General features: G+C 46.1%; 1 protein-coding gene across 4 annotated transcripts in view; it reads right to left on the bottom strand.

Annotated features, from left to right (window-relative positions):
* Positions 1 to 10,218: 10,218 nt before the first annotated feature.
* ZNF704 (zinc finger protein 704) overlaps positions 10,219 to 26,721 on the bottom strand; it is a 135,805-nt gene continuing 119,302 nt past the window's right edge. Inside the window, exons 8-10 of one of the 4 annotated variants that reach the window (XR_004424917.1) lie at positions 22,778 to 22,875; positions 20,945 to 22,103; positions 10,219 to 11,236 (exon numbers count right to left, since the gene is read on the bottom strand). Coding sequence is in view for 1 of the 4 variants with exons in the window: in XM_033125666.1 (XP_032981557.1) it covers positions 21,992 to 22,103; positions 22,778 to 22,875 (210 nt within the window). In the remaining 3 variants the exon portion in view is untranslated. Of the gene's footprint in view, positions 11,237 to 19,296; positions 22,104 to 22,777; positions 22,876 to 26,721 lie in introns of those variants that run through there. The other 3 variants (XR_004424919.1, XR_004424918.1, XM_033125666.1) reach the window with 3 other exon arrangements.

Raw genomic sequence — 26,721 nt, 5'->3', positions numbered from 1 at the left:
CAGTTTTAGAAGTAACTTTTATGAAATAGTATACGTTTACACATTTCGTTGGGCTGTTTGTGACGTCAACTCACATCTGCCTTGGAAAATAGAGGGTATTTGTGTATTAAGGGAAAAATTTCCCGGCAAGGTAAATTTTGAAAAACGTTAAGGAAATGATGACAATGTCAGCATTTTATGAGAGACAGACGTAATTGAAATTATTGTTGGATTATGAATATTTGATTCAGAATCTATTTTTAGCAGGATTTACTGAATAGTCCACTAGAGGGCAGCATTTGATAAGAGTTTGGTAGGAATCTATTTTACCAGCATAATTTATAGATATCACAGAAGTTTAATTTGTTTTATTAACAACGATAGTAGTAGAAAGCACTTATCTTGCTTCCATCAGGACAACTGAAGGAAGCTGCATGCTTTGTTTCTACATAGGGTACATAGTTCTTAAAACAGCACATTCTAAGCTGGAAAGCATGTTTGTTTTATCGTTTTCAAGATGAAAAAAGCAATAAAAAAAACCCTAGGAACAGTCTAGGCAATACTTGACAAGGCCCAGATCAATCCTATTGGCTTGCTAAAAAGGAGTTTGGTTGTTTTAACTCAATCTCCAGCACACTATTTACCCTCCCTGGGAAACCGTCCAAATTTGGCTGCATTCCATATGCTAGAAAAAGCTCTGAGTCGGGGCCAAGTGTGGCTTTGCCGGAGGTGGTAAGAACAGCATGAGGAGAGGTTGCAGGCTGGTATCCAGGGCCCAGCCACACCCGCGGGGTGGTAGTGTCGGGAGGTACGCCTGGCTCACGGACGTTAGTCAATAAATGTTGGTTTCTCTTCTATTTACTGCTGTGTAGTTATTTTCTGACTTGTGGTGTTGCTTAACTTCTATTTGTTGTATTTCCAATTTGAGAAGACTTAAAGAAATTCATGCACATGGCACACAAACAGTATAAGATGATGCATGATTAAAAACATCTTTCTGACCTTTCATACCAGGCTCACTCTTCAGAGGTAATTAACCACCGGCAAGGATTTTATTCGTATCATTCAGAAAATTTCCATGCAGAAATGTGTCTATCCAGGGAAGTGTATATATTAATACCATCCAAATAGGTACATACCACACAGATGCTAATCTGTCTCTTGCTGGTTTTCGGTTGTATTTGTATTCAACGGCCGGAATGTCAGTATGCTCCTGGAGAGATGGGAGAAAGAAGAAGGAAGAATTATAATCACACTGAGGAAATTGTTTCATTCATTTCAAAAAACACGAACTGGAAAGGGGACATTGGGTCATCTTGTCTAGTGCTTTCCTTAGTCCCTGGTCCTTGAAAATGACCGCAAACGCCTTGCATTATTTTGGTTTGTGGGTTGTCCCAGCTCCTTTCATTTGTCATTCAACAGTGCACTGTGCCTTTGAATTGGCAGGTGCTCGTAATCTGATTATCACGACTGGATGCTCTGTGACGACAGGGCATGAAGTGAACTGCAGAGGCCACAGAGGACATTCACAGAGGTCCAGTGGTCCCTGCTATAGAGCACTGACGGGGTGATTGGACGGATGTCAGTTGTGTTAATCAAACCAGGGAACATGACATACCCAGGGAGGAAGAGAGGTGAGAATCACGGGGCCTTGTACCTTCCCAGTTTAGAGTGCATTGGAGACCCCTCATTGGTGATTTCTGATAAGATTTTGGGAGTTCAGAGGGGTCAGGAATGGGGACGTGTGAGTGAAATGTTAACAAAGCATTTTCTCCTTCTTTGAGAAAAAAAATGCCCTTGGGTTAACTTGCTAGTTCTGTCCGCCTGGAAACCTGACAGAAGTGAATGCTAGCTGTGTTACCAGGCAACACCGCTTATGGTTAAGACTGACCGGTGATTGGTGGGCTGTGCGTGCCCTGGGAAGACCATGAGTGAGTGTCACTGCCCGGTGAGAAGGCACTGCTTTGGGCTTCCCGTGTGGAGTGACATACCTGGGCGCTCCCCGCTTCCCCCGAAGCTGTGGCTGTGGGACGGCAGAAATGGTTCTTGATGAGTGGGGCTTGTAAGGCACAGAGGCTTCTGCACCCATCTGTGTCTCCTCAGGCGCTCGTCTCCGACTGTGCCTCGGACCCCCAGTCTGCTGGGCGCGTCCCGGCTGACGTGCTGTTTTCTGCTGTGTACCCCCGTGAAGCCAGGGAGGTGTCTGGGTTCTGGAAGTTCCCCTAGCTGAGCCTAAGATGACAAAGAGTGGCCACTGCAGGAAGTAAATACTGGATATTTTCAAGTTTATATTTGACTTCCAGTTTATATTGAAAGTCTGAGACTTTTCTCTCTCTCTACCAACCAATCACAGATCGTCATTAGCAACTGCTCTTACTGAGACATGGTATTCGCCAGGAACTGTGCTGAGTGCTTCGTGTGGATGATCTCATTGAATCCTCATAGCAGTTCTAGAGGTCATTACTAAAACTACGCCCAGTTTACAGATGATAAAACTAAGTGGGTGGAACCTGGATTCACAACCCGAAGTCTGACTCCTGAGCCGACCTTCTTAGTAACCACTCTGACATGTAGGGGAGAATATAGTCTAGGCATTTATCGAACGGGCCACAAGAAGGACAAAAGAACATCTTGTATATGTCTGTACGTAAATTAATGTAAATTATTCTTCGAATGTTTCATATATGCAGTGGGTTTAGGACTGACGTAGTAAAAATGTCTAGTTCTCATTTACAAATCTGCTAAGTGAGAAATCACTTAGAGTCCCTTGTAAGACTTGGGGAAAAAAAACACGTGAAGCAAACAAACAAACGAAATAATCTGATATAAAAATCAGGACCCAGGTGGACATTTTTCCTAAGAAGACATACAAATGGCCAACAGGTCCATGAAAAGGTGTTGGACATCACTAATCATCAGAGAAATGCAAATCAAAACCACAATGAGCTATCACCTCACACCTGTCAGCATGGCTGTCATCCAAAAGACAAGAGACAACAGGTGTTGGTGAGGACATAGAGAAATGGGAACCCTCGTGCACTGTTGGTGGGATTGCAAATTGGTGCAGCCACTATGGAAAACAGTATGGAGGTTTTTCAAAAAATTTAAAATAGATCTACCTTATGATCCAACAATCCCACTTTTGAATATATATCCAAAGGATATAAAATCAGTATCATGAAGAGACATCTGCAACCCCATGTTCGTGCAGCAGGATTCACAATAGCCAAGACATGGAAACAACCTCCGTGTCTGCTGATGGATGAATGGATAGAGAAGACGTGGTATAAACAGTGGGATATTGGCCAGCCACGAGAAAGAAATTCTGCCTCTTGTGATAACATGGCACATCTGCAGGGCATTATGCTAAGTGAGATAATTCAGACTGAGAAAGACAAATACTGTGTGATCTCACTTATATATGCAATGTTGAAAAAAGGCAAACTCATAGAAATAGAGGAGAGAGAGCAGAATGGTGGTTAACAGGGGCCGGTAGGTAGGGGAAATGGGGAGGTAATACTGTATTGTATACTTGAAATTTGGTAAGAGAATAAATCTTAAACATTCTTACTATGAAAAGAAAAAAAAAGGTGAAAACACACAAACTAAACTTCAGAATGAAATGCCCACTATGTTTCAGCTAAAGCTCAGGCTATAGGAATTTTTAGTTTAACTTTACCTTACATATGATAGTGTAGTCTTATTCTACCCTTGTGGAAATCTCAGATAATTTATTTCAAACTTTAATTATGCCTTGAAGAATTTTACAAATGTTGCTATGGGTGTCACTACAGTAGAGTATTCTGCATATGAATATTGCATTTTATCAAGCACAGGGAAGTGCAAAAACATTTAATCTGTCTCGTGTTTCTTAGCAGCCTTTGAAAATGCCAGAAAATCTTTATTTCTCTATTGTTTTCTACCCCAACCTGTAGTTTTCGTGGGGAAAGAGGGCTGGTCCCACTCCGGCCAGCCCCTGTGAGCTGGGCTGCCATGTGGCTCTTCTGCTCCTGGCTCTTCCTCCCTGTCCCCCAAACTCTTGGACAGGGCTGCTGGAGGAGGTGACAGGGACATCTGAGCTTCTCCTTACATTCCTGTCCCTAAACCTCTAAGATACCAGGCACACAAGGCCGTGTGCGTCGGTAAGGAGTGGGTATGCTATATCGTCCAGGTGGGAGACTCTGAGAGTGAGGCAGGGACTAAGGGTAACCACCCCAGACATCAGGCAAACACGGGGTCCCAGGCGAGCTGATGTGAAGGGTGACCGCAGCATGGGACTCACTGACTGGAGGTTTATGGACCAGCAGGAGGGAAACGCAGAGCAAGCAGCAGCTTACCGTTGGCCACTCCTCTCTCATGCCTGCTTGCAAGTCCCCTGCGTCCCTGCCCTGGACGTTGTCTGGTCCCCTCAGGCCTCTCCTGCTGCTTGGGGCTCAGGTTTGGGAAGGAGGGACTGACCTCTGCGCTGTCTGAGAGGGCACCCGTCAGCCGCCCGTGGCCATTAAATTTCAATTAAATAAAAAACTTCAGTTTCCCGGTCACATCAGCCACATTTCCCGTGCTCAGTAGCCACAGGCGGCTACTGGCTGCCGTACTGGATGCCATGATGTAGACTGTTTTCATCACCTCCGAGGGGCTACTGGACAGCACTGTCCTCTCCTCACATCTCCTCGCTCCTTCCCAGGCCACGTTCTTTATCCTCCCTGCCCGGCACACACACACACACACACACACGCAACACACACGCACATGCAACACATACAGAGACACACACACACAAACACACACAGCCACACAGACACACACGCACTGCCTAACTGTCCAAATTCCATTTGTTTATTACATGGAAGAATTAGCCATTCAGGTTTGCTCAAAGGGTCTCTTCTCTTTCCACTAAAAAGAAGTGTCAAAGCTCGCTGAGCTGTTTTCCTCCAAATGATGGACGACCCTCTCTCCTTGGAGGCAGAAGTGTCTAGTCAGTTCGGTATCTCCAAAGTTATGACGCCGATTTTCAAATGTGGCATTTGGAGGCACTTTTATTACTTTTTCATCATATGGTGAATAAAGAAGTACAAGAAGTTCTATGTCAAATCCTTTGTTTATTTGGCTATAAAAAGCCAAGGGAAGAAAATGAAAAAAGAATTACAGTTCAGCCTTAGGCACAACATCAACTTTTGAATAGGAAAGATTAGAGTCCGCCTGCTCTGTGTTGAATAATCTCGCCAGATGGCTGTGCAGACAAATGAACTGAAGCAAAACAGGCCAGATTTATGGTTTCAGTACCGTTGAAAATAACTTTTCTATTATTAAAAGTAACAATTGCATGTTGAGGTGCAACGACTTACATAAATAACAGTTTTGGAGTGAGATATGCTAGATAATAGTCATATTGCAGAAAATGGTGAGAGAAGAGGTTATTCATTTTGTCTCGGCGACACCAAGGGTGTTTGCGTATAATCCAGTTTTTCCAAAAGATCATCCGGTTGTGAAAGTTCTAGGGCTGAAGCTGCTGCTCTGAGACGTTTATCGCTGGACTTTTCTCAGAATATCATCTTCCTTCCATCGCTACTACCTCAGAAAAACTGAAAGGGGAGATGCTGCTCGCCATGTTTTTTCTTTTGTACCCCAGGGGGGCGTAAGGTGGGGCGCTCTCAGCAGCCGTGGCATGACTATGCCAGCCAGGGGCCAGAGCAGTCACCTGGTCATCAAGAGAGGATGATGGTTGCCAGATAGCAGGGGGGTTGGGGGGTAGGGTGAAAAAGGGGAAGGGGTTAGGAAGTACCAATCGACTGTTACAAAATAGTCACGGGGATGCAAAGCATAGGGAATATCGTCAATAGTACGGTAATAATTAGGTATGGTGCCAGGTGGGTACTAGACTTATCAGGGGGGATCACTTCGTAAGTTATATGAATGTCTAACCACTCTGCTGTACACCCGAAACTAATATAATATTGTACATCAACGGTCATTGAAAAATTAAAAAAGAAAACAAAATACTGGATGCTAGCGTGGGAAGTCCAAAGACCAGCTGGAATGAAGCTGTCCTCAGCAGAGGAAAGCACATGACCTTCCAGGAACAGATACTGTCCTCACCGTCCCATGACTGGCCATGGCCATGTCCCCAAAGAAAGAGTGGGGACATAACGGGTGGACTAAGCTTAATCAGGAACAAAAGAGCCTTGAGAAGATCCTAAGTGTAACAACTAATAGCTAATGGAGATGCAGAGCTGGAAGTTGGCTGGACCAATCATAACTTCGACTGAATGAGTCTGGGCCCATTCGCCAGATACTTGGGAAGGAAAATACATTGAGCTTTTCCTATACCCAAATATTCTATATCGTAAAACATGGTGTAAATAAAAGCTGAAAGAAAATACAAGGGAATGTTTTCTGACTGAATCTAAGATGTGAAATTTTAAAGGAAAACTTTGACAGATTTAAGGACATAAAGATTTTTAAAAATCTGCATTCAGAAAAAAACGTCTCATGACTGAATCTAAAATGCACATGAATTGGGAAATTATAGCAAATGAGGCAGAAGTTTACATTCTAATAATACAAAGAACTCTGGCTAATACATGAGGACAGGTTAATATCCAAAAGATAAATAGGCAAAGGATGTGAATTGACATATTGTGACTCGAAGTTATAAATGGTCGACATAGAAAAATGCTTCATATCATTAGCTAGTGTTCAGGAAATAGAAACGGAAACAAGAACGCCTTTTAATATCTCTCAGTTTAGGGAAGATTAAAAAAGTAACACTAACTTTGAGTGAGACACTCCTTCACTTTGCAGTTGAGAGAGTAAGTTGACACCAATCATTTGAAAGGGAATTTGGGAATCTGTAGACAGAATTTCAAAGGGATTAAAAGAGGAACAACCAATGTTTTCCAGACAGGGGCTATTTTAGGAGATCAGTGTATACCTACGTGCTGTACTATTACACGGCCACGAAAATGAAGGCATTTGAAAACATTTAATGATATGCAAAAATGCATATGCTACATAATGCTAAGTGGTGAAAAGCAACAGGCTGAATTACATATACAGTGTGATCGCAGCTATGCAAATAAATATGCACGGAAAGGGAATGAAAAAAACGCATAATGGACCCATGCTTATTTTGGAGTGTTGTAATTATCTGTGATTTCATTTTTCTTTCTACTTTTCTGTACTTCTGTACAGTGCAGAAGAATTCTAAGTTGGAAAAATTCAAAAATTAATCTGTCAGAAATAAATATATACTTTTAGCTTTACTGCAACTTAACTAGTGGCTCCTGCTCTTATGGTTCAGCGGGGCTAATGCATTTGTGTTAAGCTATTTAAATGACCCGGCTGATGACTCAGGTAACACTTTTATGGCCCACATATGTCAGGGGCCATACTAAGCACTTTACACATATCTTTTAGAATTCACAATACTCACATAAGGTGGTCATCTTAGTATCCACATTTTACGGAGCAGGAAATTGAGGCACAGAGAGGTCAAGTAATCACCTGAGGTCACAGAGCAGTGAATGGTGGATTTGAACGCAGGTAGTATTGCTACAGTGGTCCTATTATGTGATTAGATTTAAGAGAATAAACAACCTTGTATTTCGGAAAACAAGCAAATAATAAATAAAACCTTATGAAAGCAAACGAGCATCAAACAACAGTAATAGATGTAAAAGGACATTCGTGGGTCCTGCCTCTTATTTATGAAATAAGAGACAAATTAGATAATCTTGACTATCTCCCTGGATGTAAATTCTATGATTATATTTATGAGCAAGAAAAACGGACTTTTGTATACTGTACAAAGAATGCCAATGATTTACTCCACCCATCACTTCCTTCCTAACCTCACACCTTTTTATTAGAGACCCTCCCGCGTGACCCCTGACACAACCGCTTCCGCAGCCCAGTTGATGGAGCAGGAGAGGTTATCTGGCCCAGGCCAGGCCAGTTATTCCTGAGTCCGGAATCAGTGTGCTAAGATTCTGGCCCACCCTTGTCCACATGTGCTGTGAGTTCAGTGTGTGCCTCTGGTGGCCATTTCCACCATGTGTTAGAGAAGCAAAGATGGCAGCTTTGCAGAGTGAGAAGAAAAAAGGCTCCCAGAGAAGAAGGGTTCTGATCCTGTAGCCCCACGGAGATCAGTGAGGGGATGCCCTGGACAGGTGGGGTGTGTGGTTGTCTTGTTTCCCAGTGGCTTTCTCGATCTTGGTTCTCGGACTCCCCAAGGCCTGGTCACATTATCTGACCTCGATCCCACCAGATACCCTGTGTCCTTTCAGTAACCCCCCACGTGTTTGCTTTACCTAGTTTGAGTGGGAGTATGACCTGCTACCAACCACCTGAGACATATGCGTGCAGCTGGTTCCCAGCACGGATGACAGGCCCTACACACGGAGCTGTTGTGGCAATGAGATGCATGCACCCCTGAACGCATCCAGCACACTGCTGAGCACAGAGGAGCAGAGCGTGTCCTACCTTTGTCCCCCTGCATCTCGGGGAAGGTCGAAGGGCTCAGTGTCCCCTGTGCTGAGTACAAGGCGATCACAGAGGATCAGTGGTGGGCTGTGGGCTGGCACAGGATGGCAAGGAAGAAAGCTGGGGTGTCAGTGGCGTAAGTCGCTAGTTCTCAAATAGGCTGAACTACAAACTGTCTCCGCTGCTCAGTGTACTACGTCACTGATGAAATGAGGATGGTCAGGAGTGACCAAGGGAACAGCCAGATGTGCGACCAGATGTGCTGTGGAAGCTATTTACTAGGCAGGAAGGACTTTCCTTTTATTATTATTTATTTATTTTTAAAGATTTTATTGGAGAAGCAGAACAGAACTTTATTGGGGAACAGTGTGTATTTCCAGGGCTTTTTTTATTGGGGAACAGTGTGTTCTTCCCAGGACCCATCAGCTCCAAGTCAAGTTGTTGTCCTTTACAATCTTAGTTGTGGAGGGCGCAGCTCAGCTCCAAGTCCAGTTACCATTGTTAATTGCAGGGGGGCGCAGCCCACCATCCCTTGCGGGAATCGAACTGGTAACCTTGTGGTTAGGAGCTCGCGTTCTAACCGACTGAGCCATCCGGCCGCCAGGGAGCTCAGAGGCAGCTTGTTGTCTTCATTCTAGTTGCAGAGGGCGCAGCTCGCTGGCCCATGTGGGAATCGAACCGGCAGCCCTGTTGCCCAGAGCTCACGCTCTAACCAACTGAGCCAGCCGTCCGCCCAGGTCATTCCTTTTAGAAGGAATCTTCTTAAGACATTGAAGAGAGAAAGTTCTGTTATTTGAAGGCATTCACCCTGGACATCTGAGGATTCCAGGATATGAGTATTTTGGCTCCCCTTGTGGAGTACTTCTCTGTGCATGGTGACATGGTATTTCGGGTAATTCTCAAAAGAGCACTACAACGTGGGAACATCTCTAAACCAGGCAACAGGCCACGTCCGGGCTGATTGGACTAGGGCTAGATAAAGGACTGTCTAAGCCAGGCTAATTCATTTTTCTCTCTGTCATTATCATGCCAGTGATCAGGACGAGACTTACAAAGGTGAAATCCCTTGTCCAGTCACCTACCTTGCAAGAGACAGACTCGGGTTTGTGCCAAGTCCATTCTAGTGCAAAGCCGCTAACTTGCTGCACAAAAACATATGCTTGACTTCTGTAGGTGAATGTGCCAAGTTCTAGCAGGCACAGCTTTGGCCTGGGGGAGGCTCTCTGGGCTGGTGTGGCTCCAGAGCGGACATTGCCTTTGCTCTGTGGGTTGTGACTACGTGTCTGGGACAACAGGACCAGCAGCCCAGGCGCGAGCAGTCTTTACCAGGGGATGGGTTTGAGTTGTCACCATCAGGGCTGGACTCTAGAAGAGAGGTGCGCCTTCCACGTTTTGAAAAATAGCCTTGAACAGTTGACACGGCAAAGAGGTCCTTTTGGTTGTAAATGGTTTTTCATAGCTGTACTAGGTAATACCTCCAAGCCTCTAACCCTAGCGAGCCTCTCTTGGGTATAAGTTAGTTCTCCTTTACTTAAATAAACAGCCCCCAAATAGAAGCAGATACACAAAAACTTTTATTAAGTGGAAGTTAGACCTCATGGTAATTAACCAGTTACAAGTGCATTTCAGCTCGTGTGTGGACACTGTAGCGGTCAGAATGGTCTTCCCGACAGTCCCGTGTGCTGGCTCAGGTGTGGCCCGAGCGAGAGCCACACACGCAGTCCGTACAGGCCGACGAGGATGTAGACAGGCCACCCCAGGTTCATTGTCACAGCTAAGCATTACAGAACATGGAAGTCCAAAGACCAGAAGACTATAACTAACATGATTCTTACCATACACCTCGACTTCTATAAATACGTCCACAGGACCAGTGTGGCAGATCCTTGCCACTGGGGACAGTCCCCTTCCGGTATTTTCCACAGAAATGGGCCGCAGAACCTGTGAACACTCAGCGGTCTTCCTGGTGGACCGTAGGGAGATGCCGCTGTCCCCTTGGGAAAGCGCAGTTTCGTTTAACTGGTGTGAACGTTTTATGTTGTAAATCTTCAATCTGAAATTTTTCTTCAATTTCAATTAGCACCAGTTTATTTTAAACATTTTTTTTTCCTGGTGTTACGTATTTAGGAAACATGGATGTTTTCAACCAGCACACGAAGTCCCAAACAATGGAAAGCAGAAAACATTCAAAAAGTTGTTTTAGAGAATAGCATTTAGAAAAACAACATCATTGAAACATTCGACAAATCTATGTACAATGTGCCAGAGCTGACAAGAGGATGGCTGAGGGACAGTCACAAAAAGGTTTATGACCCTGAACCTCCACAGGCTGTATTTACAGTTGGCTAGGCATGTAGAAATGCAGTATCAGAACATCTGAATTTGGCTAAAAATCATATAAAAAGACACATCCCCTCCCCGACCTCGGTAACTTCTAACTAGGTAGCAGACATATCCAGGATAACCACGAGTACCAGCTTGAGAAGTGCGTTCTCCCTTATTTTACATACAAACAGTTGAGAAGCTTTCTCAGGAGACACAGAAGAGAACTGGAATGGTAGACAAATGTTCTTTATTTCCACATTGTCAGATGAAGGAAAGAACTTTTTTTTATTTTTCATACTGAGTAACGTAGCAAAACCCTGATTAAGGAGCAAAGACAAATTGTCAATGGAAAAGGTTTCATGAAAATACAAAATCGACAAGAGGGAAGAAGAAATGTGTGCATATTCTAGATGGACTTCCCCGGAATATAAGTGACCATCTCCAGGTAATTCTGAAAAAAAAAGAGCAATGATTTGCTTTGCTGGACAATGTTTTTATATTCTGTTCTTTGAAACTATATGACCTCTGAAGAAATTATTTTTTTCCTTAAGTGGAGAATTAAACACACCAGATACAACCTATGCTGCATTTATCCAATGCAATACTCCTTAACTATGCAGTTTTGTTTGCTTCTTAATCCAATGTTATCAGAACACAGACCTCAGAAGAACGGGGCACATCTTGTTACAGCCAACATGTCCCTCTTCTGTTGAAGAAGTAAAATAGAAACCATCTCCCATTTATTCACCATAATGGCTGAATTTGTTTAGAGCCTGGAGTTTCAATGCCTTGTCTTTAAAAATATCAGCTAGAAGAATACAGACGGGAACCCCACTTCCCCATAATGATATGTGTTCAAGTTTACTTTGAATAATTTGTGGTTGTGATAAGTCTCTATGAGAAGAATTGACTTGGATTCGACACAAAATAAACATTACTCTTTGCAAATGCATAGTTTGTAACTTTATACATTCATTCACTAATATTAACTAACGACTTCTGTAACCCGCACTTCACCTCCAAATGGTGGTAAGATTGTATTTCAAAAGATCTCTAAAAATTGGATAGCACTGCTGCATCGCTTTTGAATTCGTGCCCAATTATAGGTTAACGCCTGTCATTCGACCTCTGGCAAGCAACCGGAAGGATCAACCACTATTCTCTTCAGTCTGTCTGTCTCCTTTGTTTAGCAGGCACTAAAAAGCAATGCTTTCTACGGACAGCATTGCCACCAACTACCCCGTTTTACATGTTTTATAATTTCATCTTAATTATTTTAGATTTGGTGTAGAAAACAGTTTGAAAGATGGCTTAATTTTTCAAAGTAGACTTTTTTTTTTAATTTATTTTTTTTAGGCCTTCTCACGGCCTAAGGGCAACAGGGTTTTCTGACAACTGCTGCTTCTCTCACTCCCCAGCCCCCTCTTTCGAAGAAGACCGTAGACACAAACCCTTTGGGACCTAGCGGTTTTTTCTTATCCTGAGTTCTTCTAAGTATATAGATTTTGATACACGAAACGCTTTGGGAACTACACTAGTGTCTGGTTATTCCAGAGAGCACATGTTGAAATGGCTGACCATCGTCCAACCATTAATTACAAAAATAGGAATTTTAGGGTGTGTTGTAGGAAAATATTGATAAATGGCATAATTATCATTATTATTTTTACATATATGATCCACATTCCTGGGTTATTTTATACCGAGGGCATTTTCAGTTACTGAAGTCACAGAACAAGTATATTTGGGGGTATTGAGCTTTTCCCTAAAAATCCAACTCCATTCTAAGCTTCCTACCAGTGGTCACAGAGGTTCCCCAGTCAGGAGACTTTGGAAGAAGGGGCTTTGCTGTCATCACAGGGCTTGGTCAAGGCTTTGCAATCTGCAAGTGATGCATCCTTATTTTGGGGTGGCATCAGGGCACTTTATGATTAAGCTACACTGTTGATCACGGCGGGGGAGGGTAATCCCACCCCTGGCAGCAGCTGCTGGCCTGCGTTCCACCTCTTTCCTCTCTGTCCCACCATCTGTGCCCGAAACACGCATGGGAAGCTCCACCGGGGTGAGGAACAGGGGTGTCACGAGGTGAGCAGACGGGAGCTGTGGCTTTTTCGTCCCATAGTTATGAAATTAAAGCAACGGCACCCCATGGGAGCCACTTCCTTTCTCATAAAAAGGCCAGTTCAGTTTTCAGGCTGTACAATGTGGGCAGAAGCCAAGCCGAGTAAGGAAAGGTGACTCACCCTCCCTCTGCCTCTCCCTGTCAGGTCTGGTCCACAGGTTAGGGGCTGGGGGAAAGGGCGCTCGGAGTCAGGCTGCCAGGACAGGAGATCTGCCTGTCGTTCTTCCTCAGTGAGTCTGACCCAGTCTCGTGCTGAGTGTGACCGGCCCTGCTCTGAGTGGTCACCCAGAACTGCTCAGACAGATGGGAATTCTTCCTCAGCAGAAGGGATGGCCTCACTGACGGAGCCCAACTCACCAAGCACAGTGCCATTTATCCCTTTGGACTTTATTTAAGAGTGAGAAACGAGGAGCCCAGAAGCAAAATATTTCACCTGGGGCTTTGGGCAGGGAACATACATAATGACAGCGTGGCCGCTGGTGCGGGCAGGTGAGAGCAGACGGGAGAGGGATGTGTCACCAGCAAATGCGAGGTGGCTGCCAGACGGGGACTGTCCTCTCCCTCTCAAAGCTCAGCTTCTCCAGCGTGCTGGTTTTCCTTTTCAGCCAACGGTGCGGAGAGAATTCAGAAGGAAATAGATGAGCAACTTTTTTTTTTTTTTTTTTTTTTAAAGAAAATGTCATTCTTTAAAGATGGCTCTCTTGCCTTTTCCGGGAGTTGCTGCTTTCTACTCTGGTTAATTTTCTGAATTAAAAATTTAGGGAACTGTCCCCTCAGTGAATGTAATACATGGGTCCCCCGCTGTCAAAAGTTTGCATTAGGTCACTGGGCTTTTACGAAAGCCCAATGTCCGCAACCTGTTTTCGCTAAGTGAAAAATCCGAAGACGATTGTCGCGTTTAGAAAAAACCATTACCTACGGATGTAGGTCTTCACTTTACCATTTCTGCAAAGGGTTTCATCAGAATCCTCTACTTTTGAGTAGCGGGGCAAACCCGTCATTCATTAGACTTGAGAATTAATTTTTAACATTTCATAACATAAAGGGAATCTTTTGTTTGGAAGGTCGCAGTTCATTACATGGATGGTGCCCAATAGGAAAGAACAGTTTTCTTTTCTTTCTTTTCTTTCCTTTTCTTTTTTTACAAAACAAGGACCACCGTTGAAGCACTGAGTTCACAATCCCCACCTGCTTTCCACATCCAGCTTCTCCCCTTAGGGAACAGAGCCGTTCTTCTTGTTCCCTACAGCCCGGGCACTTCTGAGTTCTGCCACTGTCATGGCATTGGGGCCAACCACTGCCACCCGGGCTTCTTTACCAGCAGAGGAGAAAAGGGCTCCCGTTTTCTCCTCCAGCACTGGGCTGTTACTTTAGAATCTACATAAATGTCATTTATGAAACACCCTCCTAATGAAGGAGGTGGCGGGCCACACTGGTTTACGTCCCTGCCAGCTCTGTGAGTGGCTTCGCTGGGAACTCAGGGTGTGAAACCTGGTACACTGTGGGGAAGGGTGAGATGAAACCCCTCCACGTGGGAGACCACCTGTGCGTCGCTCACAGTGATAGAAATCGCAGGCATTGCCAGTGTGGCTGGAAGTGCATTCGTATTTAAACACGACTGCACTGGATTCCCAGGTGTGTCCTACTTGAAGTTGACAGCTCTTTCCGATCTGGTCATTACAATTTGTAAATTTGAGCTGTTAACATTTTCTGGCCTCAATTTAAGTTTGCATGGGTAACAAATGTTGAATGCCAGCAGCAAAATAACTTTCCCCAAGGAGTCGAAACTGTTCCTCGCATTAACTACGAAACTCCTACAATAACCACTGAGATGCTTGGAACTTAGGGAGTGTGGTGACGCCGCCCTAAAGGTTACACTTGGGGGTGGTCACGTTTGCATCGGACAAGGTGAATGAACGGGCTTTTTACTTCTGTGCTGAAAAACAGACCGAAAAGATGACGGGTGGCTGGGTCATCTCGGGTCTGGCATTGTTGACAAGACTAAGGTCCGAGCTGTAAAAAGCCCCTTTCCTTCCTCCTCCTTGCGGGAAGTCATGACTCCCAAGTCCAAGACCACTCCAGGTTGGCCTTGGAGGGGGGTGATGGTGACCCTAAATATTCCTGTGCTACACTCTGTTCTTAGGAAGGTCAAATGTCACCATGGATCCAGAAGAGACCCATTTATTACACAGGTGAGGTGGGCAACGATCCCCACACCCTCAGGACGCTGGTGTAAGATACCCCTCAATCCATGAACATGAAGGAAGCCACGGCTCACTCTTTCCATGACACACTTATCCCCATCTTGTCTCTGTCCTCTGACAGAGAGGCTAAGGTTTTCTGGGTGGAGAAACTCCCTTCAGAGGTCAGTGGACACTCTAAAACACCTAAGTCCCTACCAGTTCTGAAGCAGGGATTTTGCCATAGAGGAGGTAAAGGGACAGAAGTCTTCCCTGGAGCATAAAGTCACGAGACAGGATGGCCAGGAAGTGTGGAGGGGCTGGCCCAGGGCCTGGGCACGAGGAGACAGCGTGTGCGGTCTTCGCTGCAGGGCACAGGGCGGCCCTTTGCCAGCCCCTCGTCACAGTGGTCACGGCAGTGACAACAGAAAGGTGAGCTTACAGTTATCCAATGCTACGGCTTGGGCACGCCACAGGGAGGCAGAGTGAGAGCGCGGAGTCCTTCCGTGTATTTGGATCAGATGCAAGGCAGAGGATAGCCTATTTCTGCATTCAAGTCTTCCACGAGAATAAGTTCTGGGGTGAACTCACCTCTTTTCCTTCCTTGATGTTTAGTCGCCCAGACCGTGCCAAGGTGTGAGTTTGTGGGGTTGATGGCGGAACTTGACCTGATGGCTACTGAATGTGACATCTGCTCTCCCTGACAGCTGGAGCTGGCGGCCAAAGGCTGCATCTGCCTACATACAGGTTTCCTTTGGTCAACGCAGTGATGGCCAAGAATTTGAGTCCGTTGCCAAACTTAAATGTCAGGTGACATCACATTTAATAACACCAAGTCAGAAACCTCGCTGCCCTGCGCCTGCCTTGCTGGTTCTGATTGTCTAAAAGGTGGGGGACGTGTGTTCTCTGGTCCGCCATAATCTCCACCATTCTCTAGGGTCCATTTGTTGCCTGATCCCGAATCACTCATGGACAGAAGCTGCCCGGCCTTTCCAAGGCATCTGCTACATACACTCCGTTAGGAAGCTTCTCCTTAGAGAGGAGGCGAGGCTCACTTGGTCCAACGCCAGCCAGCAGTAAACGCTTCTTGGGACCTTTGATGCTAGCAGTGGACATATAGAGACTTGCAGACGGCCTCATCTCAGCCACCAGGAGAGGCCGTCCACACTGTTCCCTAACTGCGCACGCTTCCACTCCCCACGTGCGCAGCTCCTAAAGCCCACGTAAAAGCGAGGTCTCAGGGACCCTCTGACCCCCTCCTAGGACTTGCCCAGGGGGTGTCCGGCCATTCTATCCCAGTTTTCCTTTTGATGTTCCCTGCAGACTTGGCTAATTCGTCTAGCTTTTGAATGACTAAAATCTTAGAAAGAAAAGATGCTTGCCTGCTTTAACAGTGAGTGGGCTAGAAAAAAACTGTATAGCATTGGGACCAGTTTGGCAAAGCTCAGAATTATTGGTGCAGTTAATAAGCTCTCCATGGTTCCTTCCTCGTTCCCAGCTCTTGGGAATACAGTGACTTTCTGATCTCAACCTGGCGTGTCTGTGAATTCTTCACGTGAAGAATCAAGCATTTGTTCTGGTAAGAAAATTTAAATTATTTAATTAATGCTGAGGACAAAATTATTTGAAACACCACTGATTATCTAAGAATCCTATCTTTGGGCTTACATTCCATGATTTGAGAAATTTCCACCAAATGATACTTGCTAGTTAAATGCAGGTTTGTGGTTCTGGTAGGTTGAGCGGTAAGCTTGTCTCTGTGAAGGAATCTATCTTTTTACACTAAAGAAATTTACAAGAATATTTCTCCCATTGTTTATATGCATGTCTATTAACATTTTAAATATTTCAGATACATAGGATGATTCTTAAAAGGTCTTTTTCCCACAAAAGACTTTGAAAACACACTGGTAGTGATAAAAGGAGTAGCTGTTGCCATCTTGATTCTCTTGTAATAATCTTTTCATCTAACCTGCATTTCTACCCTGCAGAGGGTTAATTGAAAAGATATGCATCAAAACACTTGCTTAAAAGAGGCATAGCCCTTTGTTTGGAGAGCAGGAATTGCTTACAATATTAACACTTCCTGTCTGGTAAAATACTGTATTTTAAAAAATAAGCTACAATGTATAAAACCAAAGTCATTTCCCACAAAATGTTCATGTTCGTTGTGATTACAAAAACACGGCATCTTGTAAAATATTTCCAGTTCTGTTAACTTGAGAAGTTCAGTACTAATGCTTATTATAAAAGTGTCATGTCTCTTAGAATTGTAGAAGCCTAAGCAGTATATTTCTTGTCTTATTTGGAAAATTAAGTTATAACTGTTACTGTATTTCAGGTTACATTTTGACACAACACATTACCATGGTGATTCTCAGACCCACAAGAAAAGTTATAAAACATGAGAGATTGTCTTCAAAAAAACAAAACAAAAAAAGAACAGGAACTATTTACAAAACAGGACCAGAAGTAAAATTCCCGTTTTGATTGTTGGTCCTGTGATAGATACACCTTTTAAAGCATGTTGACCATCGGGCATGGGCTTTTTCAAAGCCAGTCACACTAAGCAAACCAGTCGGTCTTAAATAAATTTTATCCCTTCTTGCCGGATTGGTGTGCGCTATTTACTGATACAACTGGTACCTAAAAGTGCTAATCTCATTTTACTGACTTCTGGTTTGATTAGTTACAATGCAAAAAAAAACCACAAGGAAACAAGTCCCAGAACCCCACAGGTAGGAGGAGAAGGGCAGTGTATGTGCCGCTGGCTGGTCGGGTGGTTTTCTTAGAGACACGAAATGCCCCGCTGACCCTGCGCCCTGCACATTCGCCAGTGATCCACATTCCCTTCCGTCTTCACGCAGCCTGCTCTGCTCCCACCCATGTGTGTGCACAGATCCTTTCCTGCGTTCCTACAGGCAGTGCTACAGTGGGTGTGGTCGAGAGAGTTCTGCAGGGCCCAGAGACAGAGCAGCACCTTCTCTACAAAGGTCCATAGGAGTTTGCTCCCTCAGTGCTGTGACCGGAACACACAGCCCTAGTGGCTTTTGCCGTGTAGCTAATGACGAGTCATCCCACCGGTGATTAGAAAAGGGAATGCCAAGGCTTCGTAGTCACAGGTACATTCAGAAGGACCCTCACGCGAGTCTGTGGCCACTCGCCAGGGACTCAGCCTCTGGTCCAGCTGTGGGCCCCCCAGGGACGGCTCTTCTGTGCAGAGCGGCCGCCCACACCTCGACACGTCCGCACGGTCCACTTCACGTGAATGATAGATACCATGTGCATTAAAAAAAACTTACGACTTTAGAGATAATAAAAGTTTTCCTTGTCTTAAGAGCCTCCAGTTCCATTTGCCACATAATTTTCCCTGAGGAAATGGATATTATTTATAGGATTTTGCTACTATTTTCAAGGTATTCTCTCCTGTGTGTACGAGTCTCGCCTCGTTTCTCTAAACATTCTCAAGTGCACACTGTGCTTTCATTTCCCAGTGGTGCCTCATGGTGAAGGAAGTGGATTCAGACCGCTGGCTGATTCAGAACCCAGGGCAGCTTTCAAAGGTGTGGACACCTGGCCCCTTCAGCACACTGCCTTCTTGCTGCAGGCAGCCGCCCCCAGGGACAATGGCAGCTCCCTGGAGGTGCCGGAACAGCCACCAGGGTGACCAGTTCTAGGACGAGTGGGAGCCAGGTGCCCCCCAGCTCTTGTATTTCCTCGGGGTCCCTCACTCTCTTGCTACTTTCTCCACGTTGTCACACTGCTTCCCACAGATTGGGGGGTCGGGGGGCCTGAGGCTACAGCCCGATGACGGCTCTTTGCTGTGCAGCTATCTGTGCATCACTGAAATTCTTGGAGAGAGAGGAGAACTCTTTTCTGAAGGAGGGGGCATCAGGGAGGGAAAAGTCAAGGCTACGACGTGCTTATTTAGAAATACTTTGGGACCAGAATCCGTGGCAGTGCCACTGTTTGCACAGACAGGTCTCCGAGGTCCCCGCGATGGAAGGGGCCGCAGTTCAGCAGCCTGCACGTGCCATGCCAGGGGATGTCGCTTGCCAACAACCATCTCCCTCCTCCCTCTGCCGAGTGAAGACAGAAAAGAACGTGGTACCACAGAGATGGTGTAAATGGAAGTCGGGCTTCATTTGGCACTTCGTTTAGTTCCAAAGTATAACAAAATAGCTGTACAGTTTTCTTTTTTTTTTTTTTAATTTTAGCTTCTACAATCAGTGTTGTATATTGCAATTGATAGCTTTCTGGAGGCCTGCTAGAAATTTAACCCCTTTTCTTCGAGGCCAGCCAGGCGAAGCTTGGTGGTCCCCTAGTTATCAGCCACCTTGGTACAGGGAGTGGGTGCCTGCGAGTGCATGGAGGGACGGAGTGTCTGTGCACATCGGGAAGCCAGAGAAGAGGGTACACCAGGCCCTGGGCTGGCCGGCAGAAAGGGGCGCCCACGTGGGTGGGGGACGTGGACCAGTGTGTGTAAAGAAGGCTTTAGAAAGGGAGTCTCAGGGCAGTTGCACTCAGCTCTCCCTTCTGCTTGTACCTGTGCCTCGGCTAAAATCCAGGTAAGGGCTGGGCTGGGCTCAGCCAGGCCCGACCTCAGAACCCGTGTGCTGTATCTCTCGGGGAGAGGCACAGAGAGGTCCCAGGACTGCCCACAGCAAAGGTCTCCCACTCCTGTACCCCAGAGTTCTGTGGTATGGGGGGTGGATTTGGCCCCTCGTCACGTTAATCACTTTTGATTAGCAACTTAGTGCAAGGATCAAGAGCCAGAGAGCCTTACTGAAGACAAACCCTCTCCTGTGTTTAAGGAGGACATGGTGAGCCCGCTGAAGTGGCCGACCAGCCCTGGCCTTCCCATGGCGCCTGGGCATGCCACCCACAGCAGAGGGGCCTGCAGGTGAAGCGACAGGTCAGCAGGGAGCAGGAAAGACATGCTGGGGGTTCAGGGTACAGGACATTCCTGCACTTATAAAAGGGCCTCTCCTGGCTGATCTCGGAAGTACCAAGCAGACGTCAGACAGAGCAGGTGCTGGGATGAGGGCTGAGGGAACCTGCGGATGTGAAACTAACTGGAGCTCTTCTTCCGCGCTCTTGAAATAAGTGTTTTTACAGAAAAAAATAAATGCAGGAGACACACAGGATCTCTTCCCAGGAATAATGTTTGAAAAGTCACATGAGAGTTTAAAAAACAAAATTGCCAAAATATGTGAATGGAGATGTTACACTGCAGAGCCTCCTTTATATAGAAAAAGGGTCCCTGTTATCACTAGATGACTTCTCAGTACTCTCTAAAAAGAAGTGTATGTACAATCTCTAGACATATATTAAACTTTCCTTTGTGCAACTTGATTTAACATTCCTATGGCTGCTCACAGGCTACCCGTCCCACACGTGGCCTCCTAGAGGGCGCTTGTACCTCTTTGCATAGGTGTAGGAGGAATAACTTCAGCAGGGCAGTCGAGAGGAGGGTGGAAGTTTATAGGGCTTGACAACTACTCCCCTCTCCCTGCACCATTACCGCCAAATCAACCAACCAACCAACCAACCAACCAACCAACCAACCAACCAGCCAGCCAGCCAGCTGAGAAAGCCTGACAAATGGAATACACTGCAAACCCTGGTCGTGCTAATCTGAGAGTCCTATACCGACACGCGTCTTCCTTTTGGTGTTCTCTACGTTCCCTTTCCAGCAAACACTTCATGACTAGCTCCACTAGTTTTATAAGAAAAATAAAGGTTTAGATCTTGCCTTTACCCATACAACATCTCGATTGTTCAAGAAGCCATCTCCCAGACATGCTAAAGCACAAAACCGAGCAAAGTGCACTCAGAACGGACCCTGTTTGCTGACCTTGCGTGGCTTTCTGAACAGATGGGGGTGCAAAGGCTGTGCTCTGCTGTCGACAGCAAGCCTGCAGGGCCAGCTTGAGTTCTCGACCTTTTCTCAAACCAGACAGTGTGGAGTTCGGAAGGAAGGCCCGATGACCCATCGACCTGGCAATGACCGTCAGACAAGCGGTGACACACAGATCCCAGCTGCAGTTTGCATCACATTCCTGAAGGAAGTATCAGGCTTACCGGAGGGCTCCAGGTGCTGGTTCTGGACTGAGTTGTGGCAGGTAGAGAAGGAGCTGGGCCTCCTGGGGAAGGGCCCCGTACGGATCCCAGAAAGCCTCCTAGGTGTCTCCCAACAGTGACGGCTGGACGTCCTGAGCTCGCTCAGCTTGGAGCTGAAGTCTGCTGGTGATTCCATCATCAGTCTCTTCGAGCTTCTGCCATCGGGGGCCCTTCAAGCTCACCGCTCTGCCGTGGTGGTTTTGGGCCATTCTTCAAAACAAAACAAACCAACAAACAAGACAGACATAGAAAAAATCCCCAGAGTGCTGCCCTTTCTGGCAACACATCATGATGTGTGCTGCTCCAAGAAGTCACATGGAAAACCAGGGAAAGACTATTCACACGAAAGCAGGTATTGTTCTTTGTACAAACGCTACGGCATAACATGTAGCTTTTTGTGTGTGTTGAAAAAACACTTCAGAAACGGCATTATTCAGAAAGCTTATCAAAATATGCCTCCTTTCTAGGAAGCATGGGCTTTGTGGGTTCAGATGCTACAGAAGTCCACAGTTTTCAGACCTAGACACACAGCAAGGAAGGATGATTTTTCTTTTCACACACACACTCAGAACAAGTTACAGATGCTCTAGACTCTACTCTTAGCAAGACCAGGGAGGGTGGTGACCTGGTTTTCTTTTTTGCTGTAATTCCACCAAGGCTCCTGGAAGTGCTTTTCCTGGGCTTCCGGTGTGTTTTGCTCGGAAGGAAGAGCGTTGTCCAAAGCCTGCAGTGGGACGTGAGGGTGGCCGTGGGCTGGCGGCTGGGCCGCAGGCCGCGTGGCTCAGTCGGTGAAGCGCTGGCAGGCCTTCTTCCAGCGACAGGCCGTGCACCAGAGGTCCCGGTGCTCCATGCCGTACACCTTCCGGCACTTTCTGCCCTCTCCCCGAGGCTTCCTGCAACACAGATGAGGACAGCGTACTCAGCGGGACAAACTCGGGGGGTGTTACGGGGCGGGCTCAAAATCCCTTGAAAGGTCTAGGAAAAAATAAAGTTAGGCCACACCACGGGGTTCTCTCCAGGTCAGGCTTCAGCACATGCGGGATGTCTGCACGGCCACCGCACGGGCTCTGACGATTTACTTGTATACTTGTAAACTCTCTATCCATTTGTGGACATGTCCACTTGCCATCTCTGCAACAGTGAATTACACCAATACATATGAGAAATGCCAGGAGAGAGCATGACTCTTTCAAGGTTTTAAATACGCACTTTCAAATCTCTCTTCCTTCTCAGAGTTTTAGTGTCCTGGTTAAGGGAGCCCCTGGATCAGGAGTAAAAACTCTACCTTGCAGGTCATTCAATACAGAGGTTAGTGTACCATGGCTTTAAGCAAACCCAGTGACGCCACGGCCTGTTCTGTAAGGACACTCACTGGGAACTGTCACAACAACAACAAAAACAACAAATCTCTGTTCGTAGTTAATGGATGAGGAAACAAGAAAGGGCACCTCGTCCGTGATGGGGAAATGTTACGGAAGGTTGTATCTCAGCTTTCTTTTTCTGGCCGCTCTCCTATTTTTCAGCTAATTCCCTGGAGAGGAGGGTGTGGCGTTGCAGGCCGTCATACCTCAGGCTGACCGTCCCTCTGGGCGGGGACGACAGGACCGTATGCGTGTGCTGTCTCTGCTCTCCTGTGCCCAGTGGATGATGATGTGTTGGTGACACCTGGTAAGTACACGGAAACAAAGGTGACTGGACAGGTTCTACTCACCGTACATTTATTTAGCCTTTGCGATGTGGCCAGTGAACTTGACCATCGGACATGGAGGTGAAGTGCATCCTTCACAGAGACCACGTCTTACAGTGGTTGGGGAATGCTCGTGGCAGAATGCACATGCATCCCCAAACCGAAGACACCCAGCAACGACGAATGCTGTAAAATCTTCATGACTCCACCTCTGTGCATTCCAGCTTGCCCACAGTGACATATTTTCACTTGCACAATAGTTTATACCTTAAAGTATATCCCCATTGCAAGCCTCATGCTCTCCTTTAGGAAAAGCTAGAGAGGTGAAGAGAATTATCTCTAGAGACGCAATGCAGCTCATCTGTGGCCCCAACACTGTGTGGCCCTCGGTCCTTTGTTCGCTCTATTAGATCATTCACAGCCATTAAATAAAAGGCTTTTTGCACAGGACATCCGCACAGCAGACGCTGGGGTCCCAGAGGAATAAAGGCGAGAAGCCTGAGCAAATCCAGAACGAATGTCATCCCCATAATCCTTACCGAGCATCACTGGGTACCAGGTTCTCTGACAGCTGCTTTAATTTTCACAACTACCCCATGGGATAAGTACTGTTATCGTTCCCATTTTGTAGAGGAGGAAAACAAGGCATAGGGAGGTTACATAACTTGCCCAAGGTCACGGGACCTAATAAATGGCAGGGCCAGGGCTGCTCTGAGCTCTGCCCTCTTACCCCCCAGAGACCCCCAGTAACAACAGGACGGCCCTTTGTTCTCCATTCCTCTTGGGCTTCTCAGTTTCCCTGCTTCGTCTGCTCTCACAACACTAAGTATCTTCCCAGCTCCTCAGATTCTCAAAAGCTGTAAGAAACTAATTTTCATAACCAATGATATTTCAAGTAAATATATATTGTTGTTACAGGAGGGCAGACAATACAGTTAAAAACATGATCATTTAGAAGTGAACATGGCCATAGAAATACCACTACCAGTTAACTGTTCCGGGAACATTCTTAAGGCAGCCTTACAGAACTGATATTCTCCAGTGCAGGGACTAGTGTGTTCCAGTCAACTTCAACATAAAGGAATGGACATCCGGGTTATTTTCCCAGACAGTAATTAAAAAAAAAAAAAAAATTAAACAGGGACGGACGGGTGGGGTGGCTCAGTTGGTTGGGGCGCCTGCTCTCAACCATAAGGCTTCCGGTTCGACTCCCGCAAGGGAGGGGGCCAGCCCGGTGGAGCTCTGTGCTCCTAACACCAAAGGCTGCTGGTTCGATTCCCACATGGGCCAGTGCCAGATGGCTCAGCTGGTTGGAGCGCGGGCTCTCAACCACAAGGTTGCCGGTTCAACTTCTCGACTCCCGCAAGGGATGGTGGGCAGCAACCCCTGCAACTAAGATTGAACACGGCACCTTGAGCTAAGCTGTCGCTGAGCTCCCAGATGGTTCAGTTGGTGGGAGCACATGCTCTCGGTCGCAGGGTTGCCGGTTCGACTCCTGCAAGGGATGGTGGGCTGCACCCCCTGCAACTAACAATGGCAACTGGACCTGGAGCTCAGCTGTGTCCTCCACAACTAAGACTGAAAGGACAACTTGACTTGGATGGAGCTGATGAGAGTCCTGGGAAAGACACACCACTGTTCCCCAATAAAAAAAAAAAATTCCTGAAAGTACACACTGTTCCCCAATAAAGTCCTGTTCCCCTTCCCCAATAAAATCTTAAAAAAAAAAAAAATTAAAGAGGTTAAAAAACCCTGAACCTTTAAACCATTATTGCTGTGAGTCTGAATTATTCTGTAACATTGGTCTTAATTTTTGTTAGAGTTGGGTGGAGGGAGGGCAGCAGAGGTGAGTGACATCCGTGATGTTTTAGAAATGAAAGCTTTGGAGGTCAGTGGGCAAATATGTAGGTTCTTCTAGGAGCAGAATCCCCCCACCCTCCCACCCCCGACCCCCCGCCGCCCCAATCCCTGACCAGGATTCATAACAGCAAATGAGAGGGAGTGAATACTGCAGCTATGCCCAACCACATGACATAGAGTGACCTAGAATGATCTAAAATGTGCTCATATGAATTGTTTTAAGTGATCAGGACAATAAAAAATTTAAAAAGAAATTTTTTTTTTATTGGGGAGTATTGGGGAACAGTGTGTTTTTCCAGGACCCATCAGCTCCACGTCATTTTGTTTTGTTTTGTTGTTTTTAAAATTTTATTGGGGAACAGTGTGTTTTTCCAGGACCCATCAGCTCCAAGTCAAGTCATTTTTGTTTTGTCTTTTAAATTTTATTGGGGAACAGTGTGTTTTTCCAGGACCCATCAGCTCCACATCAAGCCGTTGTTTGCACTCTAGTTGTGGAGGGCACAGCTCACTGGCCCATGTGGAAATCAAACCGGCGACGTTGGTGTTACGAGCGCTGCGCTCTAACCAACTGAGCCACCCGGCTGCCACATAAAATTTTTTTTTAATTATTGTAGTCCTTGTGTCTCAAGAATACTTCCTTATTTAGTCAGAGAATTGGAAAAATTTAGATGACATGACAATGACACTATTTCCGTCAGCCATGGAAGGCTCCCAATTTTGCAGAATTGCCATCCCCCTTTTGTGTGTGGTCATATGAGATTGTAGGATGTTCTTCATTCAACAAGTGCTAACTAAGCACATGCTGTGCACAGGCACCGTTCTGGATTGTGGGGACACAGCCCTGCACAGAACAAAGGCTCTGCCCTCATCGAGCAGACATTCTAGTGTGGAGACGGACAGCAACACCAGACAAATAAGGTCATTCTAGTGACAAGTGACACGTGCCTGAAGACAATAAAATAGGGGAACAGGCAGAGCTTGAGCTAGGACAGGACACTTGTTTATTCAGGGGGCTGAGAGAAGGCCCCTGGAGGAGGATACCTTTTATCTCCCAGGTACCTCACAGAAAGGGACAGCAGTGACAAAGGCCCCCAGGTGCAGAGTGGCATCGGGGCCAGAAGACGCTGTGTGGGGGGCCAAGGGGGGGTGACGGGAGGTGGGAGATTCACGTCATGTCTTGTAGCTCTGAGAAGGAGTTTGAATGTTACTCTAAGGGCACAGCAAGGCTTTGGAGCGTGTTAAGAAAGGGAGACATTTGATTAATGCTTTGAAAAAAAATCGCTTTGGCTTCTTGGAGGATGAATTAGAGACAGCTGGAGAGGAGCCCCGAAGACTGGTTAAGAGGCTTTTTGCAATATTTGGGGGGAAATGTACCGGTGACCTAGCCAAGTGTGGCCGTGGTGGTGAGAAGGGGCCGGACGCGTGTGCTTTCGAGGCAGAGTCTGGGAGGTGCCGGCAGATGGGACACAGGACAAAAGCAACAGACAAATCTTTAGATGAGTCTGGGATGAATTAAGTGGGGTCAAGCCTGAGTCCTCGGTCCTGGACTGAACGGCTAGGGGGACACTGGCGCCATTTACTGAAATGTAAGGACCAGGTGTCTGAAAATTCCATTATTTTGTCTCAGTGGTCTCCACATTTCAATTTCTTTTGCTTTATATCTTAACCATTTCTAATTTCTATTTTGGGGCATGTTTTATATCGTATGCAATATACTTGGAGAGTACTACATGGTATTATTTCTCAATAAATAGGACTATCGGGCTATATGCCTGTAATTTGTCCACTAATTAGGTGTGGCCTCAGAAGCGTTTAAAGAACTCTAAATTATAGTCTGCAAAAATCATGGCTAACTTCTCCTGCATGTTGAGGATAATAGTGTCACATGAACCAGGTGCAAACAGGGAGAATCACTTTCTCTGACCTCCGTTGTATGGTAACATGACACGTCACAGGTACAGTAA

Source organism: Rhinolophus ferrumequinum, chromosome 14, assembly GCF_004115265.2.
Source record: "Rhinolophus ferrumequinum isolate MPI-CBG mRhiFer1 chromosome 14, mRhiFer1_v1.p, whole genome shotgun sequence".
In the NCBI taxonomy this organism is placed as follows: domain Eukaryota; kingdom Metazoa; phylum Chordata; class Mammalia; order Chiroptera; family Rhinolophidae; genus Rhinolophus; species Rhinolophus ferrumequinum.
The sequence above is the reverse complement of the archived record's forward strand: the minus strand, read 5'-3'. Positions and strand labels throughout refer to the sequence as shown.